This window comes from Sceloporus occidentalis, unplaced genomic scaffold, assembly GCF_023333645.1.
Source record: "Sceloporus occidentalis isolate IW3139 unplaced genomic scaffold, rSceOcc1.0.p SCAF_11, whole genome shotgun sequence".
NCBI lineage: Eukaryota > Metazoa > Chordata > Lepidosauria > Squamata > Phrynosomatidae > Sceloporus > Sceloporus occidentalis.
This window is the reverse complement of record NW_028316991.1, coordinates 11,135,605-11,144,089: the sequence shown is the minus strand read 5'-3', so window position 1 is coordinate 11,144,089 and position 8,485 is coordinate 11,135,605. Positions and strand designations below refer to the sequence as shown.

General features: G+C 40.5%; 1 protein-coding gene across 1 annotated transcript; it reads right to left on the bottom strand.

Moving 5' to 3' along the window:
- Positions 1 to 6,596: 6,596 nt before the first annotated feature.
- LOC149305563 (rhodopsin, GQ-coupled-like) lies at positions 6,597 to 7,610 on the bottom strand. The gene has a single exon (XM_089477576.1). The coding sequence runs from the start codon at positions 7,608 to 7,610 to the stop codon at positions 6,597 to 6,599; it is 1,014 nt and encodes a 337-aa protein (XP_089333702.1).
- Between the last annotated feature and the right edge of the window lie 875 nt (positions 7,611 to 8,485).

The following is an 8,485-nucleotide window of genomic DNA, read 5'->3' as shown; positions in this document are numbered from 1 at the left end:
AAGGCTCTTCATATCTGTTTTACCTTGTTTACACTAACATGCTTAATTAAAGACACACACACTAACATACTTAAACATACATACTGAAACATCCAAACACACTTAGTTAAAAACACACAATAACATTCTTAACTTAGCACACAAAAATATACTTGAACACACACCCAATCCCTCACTGTCATGCATGTGTTGTCTATCAGCCATCCTCTTTTGCTCCCTCATGGTCCTCACGCGCTGGCTGCGTCTGAGCGCTGGGAAATGACATCATACCTTGGCACTTCAGCATGGTGAGACTGAGGAAGGGCCTGCGGTGAGGAGAGGTTTGGCGGGGCTGTGCTGGCATTGGGGGCCCTTGCCTGTTATGCCAGGGCCTCTGTTTCATGTGCAGTGGATGGTACAGGTTGAAACCATCACGCCGGATTGCTCCAGGTAAGCCTTAAGCTTATGCTTTTTCCAGAGTTCGCACCAACTCTTCTCTCTTATCAATTTTCTTCTTACCACCACATGCAGGAGGGTTCTTGACAGTTCCTTGAGCAGCAAATGTCTTAATAAAATATAACATTGCTGATCAGTTATTTAAATTACTAACGAATATCTAACTGCATGCTCTTTGCCAGTCCATTGCTGCATGCATAAGAGTTAACGTGATGTCAGCTCAGCTGCCTCTAGCAAAAGCTGCATTCAGGAGTTGTTGAACCCTTAGGTCTTGCTGGTCCATTCTGCTTCTGGTGACATTGGCGACCTTAGAGTTCCTTTTGGCTTGGAGGGAGTGTGTTTGCCAAGGGTCTTTGCATCAGGGGAAAAATCAGCAATTTGTATCTTCTAAGTACCAAAGCACAAAGAGAGATGAGTAGAGTTCCTTCGTCCCAAAAGATCTGCTAAAAGTATGCTTTCATTTTTTAAGAAGCAGAGGAATATAATATCACAGAACATCTGATTATTTTTCTGACAGTGATTAAACCTATGGAGTATACTCCACAGAAAACAATGCCCCAGGACTAAGACAGCAGAGTGTAGCCAGTTCATTACCGACAAACGTTATTACATAACACAAATGCTATTTAGAATCTACATGATAGTTCCCATAAAGAAAATTACAGTGTCCACGGCTTCATCTTTTTCTTTGAAAGAACATTTATATACACAACAAACAGTTTCTTATAAACATAAGATTTGACCACAAAGGACTGTATAAATTATAAGATTCACATCTCTCTCTATATAGCAGTTGATTTGCTGCAGCTTCATTGAACGCTACAAAGACCAGACCGCAATACGTCATGAGTATCAATGTCAATAACGTGACATTAACTAGATTTCTAAATAAATTGAGACAATATTTCTAGAATATATTTGTATCAAAATGCTACATATGAAGCAGCAAGAATATTTTTGTTTCCGTTGCATGGTTATTGCTCCATGTTTAGAGGAGTTTATCTGGATTGGCATATGTCTAATTTTAAAGGGACGCTCCAGCCATTTACTTTAATGCATTTGAGCAGCTAAGAAGTCCCTTAAATTTTGGAGAAGCTAACATTATACACTCTCTCTCACACACACATGCGTACACTTACTCTAACACTATATACACACATACCATACCATCATACACTTAAACATTCAAACCTTCTCTAGCTCCTTCATTCTCTCTCTCTCTCTCTCTCACACACACACACACACTTTCCTCTTTCTCTATCTCTCTCTATCTCTCACTCTTTCCCACTCTCTTGCTCTCTTTCCTCCCTCCCTCTCTGCAGCTCACACATCAACCCATTCCTCCCCCCCTCTTCCCCCTCCTTTTCTGCACATGTGCTTGGTGGTCTCCTTAGACACCTTCGCCACAAAGTTTATCTAATCATCACTGAAGCAGACCAGTGCTAATTAAATTATATATCAGGTGATGTTTTCTGCTGAACATGTGTCTTACATTGAAAATAGAAATCCCAAAGTATTTGCATTGGGAACAACACGTAACTTTAACCTGTTGAGTGCCCAAAGTCTGTCCAAGTTTTTTCAACAGTTTTCACATCCTTCTCATTTCACATTGATTTATGTATTAAAAAATGCATTAAATTGGTTCCAATAAATTTTAAAAACAGAATTTCCCACACATTTGCAGGGGGAAGATCATGTACATTTCCAGGGACCTCTTATCTGTTATATACATTAAAGTGCATATGATGGCTGGAGTGTCCTTTTAAATCCAATGGTTGCACCAGTGCTTCACTTTTTTCTCATTTATAGAATCCATTCCAATCTTATAAAAAAAACATAAAATAATAAAATAATACAGACATTGTGTTTAACATTAATACAACCCCTTCCCTCACTTAGAGAACTAACAATAACTTTATTTTTTAACTTGCAATGAGTTTCAGAATAGCATCTACTATTTTGTTGCTACTCTTTTTTTTACAGGTAGACCTGAAGCTGGTAAGGATGGGGCCAAACTACACAGGACGTTTCTCTTTTCCATAAAGGAATGCTCCATTAGTCTATGTGGAACCTCCAGGCAGAGAGAGACTATGTGGAATTATACCCATTGTCTATTTAGCTTATAGGGCAATTGGTTGAGGCCAGAGTATTGAGGTGGAAACTGGCTTCAAATTATGAGTATAGAAAGTGAGGTTTTAAGGTGAAGTTTGTAAGGGAGAGGTGAAGATGGTTCGAAATAGGGGAGGAGTAAACAAAAGCTCAATGAGTCAAATAAATCAGCTTAGGGAGGAATAATCATGCATCCCAAGGCTTTCTTCAAGCCATGGTTCCCCAGTGCCCCCCCCCCAAAAAAAGGGGTTTGTTTTTCTGAGCACTGAAGGAGTGAAGGGTGACTCTGGTCCAGAGGTAGTTGACACCATGGTCAGCTATGAGGCTATCCAGCTTTTGTGTTAAAATTAATATTAAATAAATTAGATATTACCATCTGTAATCAAAATTTTAAGCTAATTATAACCTGAGAAATAGATGGAGACCAACCAGTGTGTACCCGAAACAGCTGACAGGTATAATTATTTGTACGTTAGCCAAATATTGAGGATTGATGAACAATGATCAATGTGTTCCTCTTATACTAAACCAACTGTCCAATTTGCCACAGAAGGTCTCAAGGTCTCAAAGGTAAGGTTGAAAAAGCCAAATGGCTAATGATTGAGGTTCAGAGGGTGGCGGCTGTAATGCACATGAATGTAAAATAATGCGCTCTGCTTGCAAAAATCCAAAGACAGGATATATCATTGGTGATACTGTTCTGCCAGCAACAACAGAAGAAAGGGACTTGTATTTTTTCTGAGGACTTAAAGGTAAGCACACAATGTAACAATGCATGAAACAAAAAAAATATGGTTATTTAGCTAGCGGCATTAGCAGCATGTCTGATTTAACATTGAACACACCATGTAAACATTCACCATGCTTTCTGTTAGCCCAATAGGACCCGGGGCTAAATTGTTTATATTAAATAATATACTATGCTAGACCTTGGTTGCATTTCTGTGTTTTATTCTAGATTGCAATTGCAACATGTGGCACATACTTCTGAATGTTAAAAATGTATAAGCGTAGTCTTATTAGATGTTAAACTACATCGTATGTGGTTGCACTTCTATACTAATGTGTTGCAACATTAATAGCTCATAAACAACATAAAGCAACATATACAGCCAATATGTAGTCCTAGGCAAAAGAATCTGATTTCCGCAAATGAAGCTAATTTCTTCCCCAGGGAAACCCTTGAACCAGTCATTGACAGCAGAAGGCATTAGTGTCAGTAAGCATCACTGTATGCTTGTTCACATTTTTTTAAAATTTTAAAATGCTGCCCCCCCCCTTATCTACCCTTCTTCTCCCTCCGTCCCTGCCGCCCCCCCCATTGTCTACCCTTCTTCTCACTCCCTCCCTATTATCTACCCTTACCCCCCCCTTGTACTTACCTTTCAGCAGTCCTGCGGCGAGTCTCCCTGTTCATCTCGTTGCCGGCTTGTTATGCTGTGCGTCGGAAATGAGGTAATCTTCCGGCACTCAGCATTACAAGCCGGCATCGAGACCGAACAGGGAGACTTGCCGCAGAGGAGAGGGGCACTGAGCGGGTACTGACAGCTTGGTAAGCGAAAACCACTCGGTGCCCTTTTCTCTCTCTTTCGCTTTAAAAAAAAAAAAAGGGGGGCCTGGGGCGGCAAAGTGCCGCCCCTTCAAAAGTGCCGCCTGGAGCGGTTGCCCCACTCGGCTCCATTGTTGGGCCGGCCCTGCTTGTTCACTACTTTTTTTGGTTTGGAGAATATTTTCAGATACCGAAACACCAGGCCACAATACAGAGTGTGTATTTTAATGTATAATGCGGGGCACTTAATATGTGTCTATATGGCATTTTTGGTGTTAGCATGTGTGAGTGGTATTAGAGTGTAAAGGGTGAGCCTAGTGTTAGTGGCACCTGGGTGATGGGAAAAGAGGGGGAGACAGAATACGTGTGTAAATGTATGGTGGCTGTATGTATGAAGTGAGTGTGTTAGGGTATGGTGTAAGGAAGACTGTGTGTTAGTGTATGGTGTTAAGTGTGAGTGGATATTAGAACAAATGTAGTTGTTAATATGTGTATGTGGTAGTTCCCAGGAGAAGGTTGGCACTGAAGAAACAGTGCACACAGGTCTACAAATCCTAGTTTTACCCCTGGCTAAAGAAGCATATGCATATTGAATGTAAATCCCAATTTTAACAACTTTATGTAAATGCAATTCAGGGCTGAAGTTACTAGACTATGAAAGATGAAAAGTTGTCTTATAGCATAATACACACAGCATTAAATAGCATAGTAAACTCAAACTGATTAAATGTTTCCTTTTACTGTATCTCAGTCCTTGCTGTACCATTCCTTTAATCACCACACATAACAAAACAAGATACAAGGTTACAGATGCGGCTTATATTAAATGAATCATATATTTCAAGGTATTCATCATGACAAATGTCCACAGTTTTAAATTCTTGCATGCCATTTAGACACAACACTTGACATTCAAAAAGTTAAACCCAGAGAGCACCTACACAGTATGATTGTATAATCTTTTGTTATTACTCATCTGGGGTGGGTTTCAAACTAACAGTATGTGTGGGGTCTTATGAATCACATATAGCACACAAGCTTTTCTTGAACAAACCTTTTTGAAAAACAATGCTGGTTGTGTTTAAAAAGCATGGTTCGGTTTACAACAAATAGGGGAAATTCTGTGTCAGTTTATGACGTATTATTATGTAACCTTTTGACTGCTGACTCCAATTCTGACCACTTAAATTTGATATTATATTGATATTTCTGTATAACAGAACTACAGTGGATTAAAAAAATAAGAAACAAAACACTATTACGTATAATCAAAACAGAGCTAGCACCAGTTCACATTTAGCTGGTGATTTTCATTCATGCGATAAGAAACCAATCTTCCTACAGTGACCCTTATTTCATAGGGTCGCATTATAGACCAATTTATTCAACTTTAAGTAGGGCAGGCAATTACTTGACAACCTCCAATACTTTGCTTAAGATTATACTAATGGTAGAGATTGGAAAGGACTCATCTGACTGTGACTGGCAATTTTATTATGTTAAAATTAACCTTTATGACATTGATGGGAGTGCAGCCTTATACCATATACATAGCATTATAGAAATATGTATAGAACCAAAAGACCTCAGGTGTCTGTTGAGGATCAAAGTTCTCACAGTGTGGTGCTGGAGGTCCCACAGCTTTAAGAACTGGACCAATATACGGCAAATCTATCTAGAGAGGTTCTGGAGGAAAAATAGTTTTAATATACAAATTTGTCTGAACAATTGGGGAGTTTCACATCCATCAGGTGAAAAAGGAAGCAGCCTCCTGGAAATACTGTCTCTATAAAGCACTTTACTCCAAGGTGATATTTTTACAAAGTACCAGCATTTTTCTTTATATTCCAACAAACACCCGTAATAAACTGTAAGCTCATGCAAAGCAGCACCATATTCAACTCTGTAATAACAATAATAATAATAGTCTAGGAAGAAGTGGTATACGTAGAAAATAAAAAATAAACAGAAAAAACATATACATACATGTACACAGACAAACTGATGGGAGAGCATATGCGGTGTTTTAGCTTTGTATTTCATACATTGTACAGAGATCAGCCAGGTTGGAAAATAAAATTATTTCAGGCAGTTCATCTAAGGATTCCAGAATGACTGCCTAATACATTCAAATGCAGGGGGTCTCTTGGCAGGACACTCACATTGTGTCCTAACCTGTAGATATGGTCAGGATTCCCCATAGCATTATTAGGACCTGGTCCCACAGGCAAGGATAACACATCTTAGACAACCCTGAAACTGGCCAAAGCACCTGTAAAATATTTCCATGTAATACACTCTAGATATGAAGTACATTATTTACACTTTTTGCATGTCTTAAAGTATATCGTGCATTACAGACTTATTCTACATGCATTGAGAGCACTTAAAAGAGTTAACAGCTGGAACCTTGCAGTGATATTCAGGTCCTTACTCCAATGCTAGCGGTCACAAAGAGTTACATTTCTTATTTTTAAAGTGGAAACCCTTCCATCCTTAAGCATCAGCTTGGAGATTTCTTACAGGAGCACTGCACTGACATGAAGAGCTGGCGCGCCCCCTCGCGGAAGCGCTGGTCGCATACACTGTAGATAATAACGTTACAGCAGCTATTGCTTGCCAGGATCCAGAAGGCAAAGAAGGAGAAAGTGCACCACTGGTAACCCATCACGTCGCCCACTACAAACACCGCTATGGGTGTAAAGGATACTGTAAATGCAATAGTCAATGCCCCTATAGTCTTTGCAGCCTTGATATCTGAGAAGGAGAATTTCAGGAGTTCCTGGTCTGTCCCAGACAAGAGTTTCCTCCTGCGAGTATACTGATGAATGGTGGTGAGGGATAAGGCGTTGATGATTAGGGTCCCACCTAGAAGGCTGAAATCAAAAGCTGGAAAGAGTAATAGTATTTGCCAGACATGAGCAGGAGAAGCAGGAGCTGGGGCATAATTACACATAAGACTACATCGATTGAACTCCACTACTATCCCCCCATGGCTGAATATCATAGGAATCATGGCAAGGAAGAAGCTGGACAACCACGAAATGAAAATGAGCAGCAAAGTTCTCTTCCTGGTGATCACCACTTCTTTGTGTAGGGGCTTTAGTATGGCGATGCTTCTCTCGATGGTCAGTAGGAAGATGGTGCTGATGGACACCAGAGTACAACCTGCAAACACAGGACCGATCAGATAACAGGGATGCCAAGTACCATCAAACATAACCTGATCATAGTTTACTTCAGGATTGGAAGTGTTCATAAAAAGCAGGGTCATCTCTCCGTAGACAGAGAAAGGTACTACCAAGATACCCAAAGCCAGGTCTGCCACTGCCAGCGAGGTCTTCAGGTAACCCTGTGGAGTACGAAAATGTTTGGTGCCCACGAATACAGCCAGGATGACAGAATTTCCAAGTAGAATGGCCACGATCAATGTGATCATAAAGCTGACAGTGAATATTCGGTTCCCTGAAGAGCAGCAGCAGCCACTGCAGTTGGTCTGGTTGAGGTCTGTAAGCATCCTTACGGGGAGTCTGGGCACTGTAGCTAGCACTCTACTAAATCACACTTGACCATCGCTCTACCTCTCTCATCACGTCTTGTGTATCTGGTGTAGCCCCTTTCACTCTAAATGCCCCTTTTTTCCTTCTGGAAACCCCATCATGCCGCCTAAAGGCAAACTCTGGATCTCTTCCTCCACCTCTCTAGATATTCCATGCACTGGATCTACATCCACCCTGTCTGCATTCTGTAGAAACCTCTATGGTTTCTCTCGATATCTCACCTCTTATTCAAACGCCTCCTCTTTTTCTTCTGTTGCTGTCACTTACTCTAGCTCTCTCCCCTGCCTTGCACCGTAGTGCTTTTTCATACTCCTTACCTTTTCTTCTTATCTCAGAAAATCCCCTTTCTTCTTATCTCTTCTCTTGTTTGATGTTCTGTCCACAATGATGTATTTTATGTTCCTCCATTGCCTCTGTATAGCACCTTTTATAATGTAAACTAATTCATCCTTCAAAAGAAAATGCATTCTGTCCTCCTTTTGCAAGACATCTCTTGGTTGTACTTGAATGAGATTCTGTGTGCTTTGGCAAAGGGTACATAACAGGAATAAACTCAAGCTTCTCCTGAAGGGGATTGTCATTGTACTGCAGCTTTATGCCAAGATGGAACTTTTAAAGTCCACTGCTCCAGTCACAGGGTATTCTACATGTCAGTTTGCTGAATGTCTCTCTGCAGGCACTTCTCCTAATCCCTGAAACACAGACTGCAACATCTGGCTTGCTGCAGTGGGGAATCCAATGTGACTAAGGATTTTGGCACTGGATCAATCTGAGAAAAGCAGCCCCATAGGCATGTTTGGTTTATAAATGTGTATCTAAAATAAAGTGCTTA

Bases quoted from the DNA above. Each gene is read 5' to 3' on its own strand.
- LOC149305563 (XM_089477576.1), bottom strand. From the start codon at position 7,610: ATGCTTACAGACCTCAACCAGACCAACTGCAGTGGCTGCTGCTGCTCT.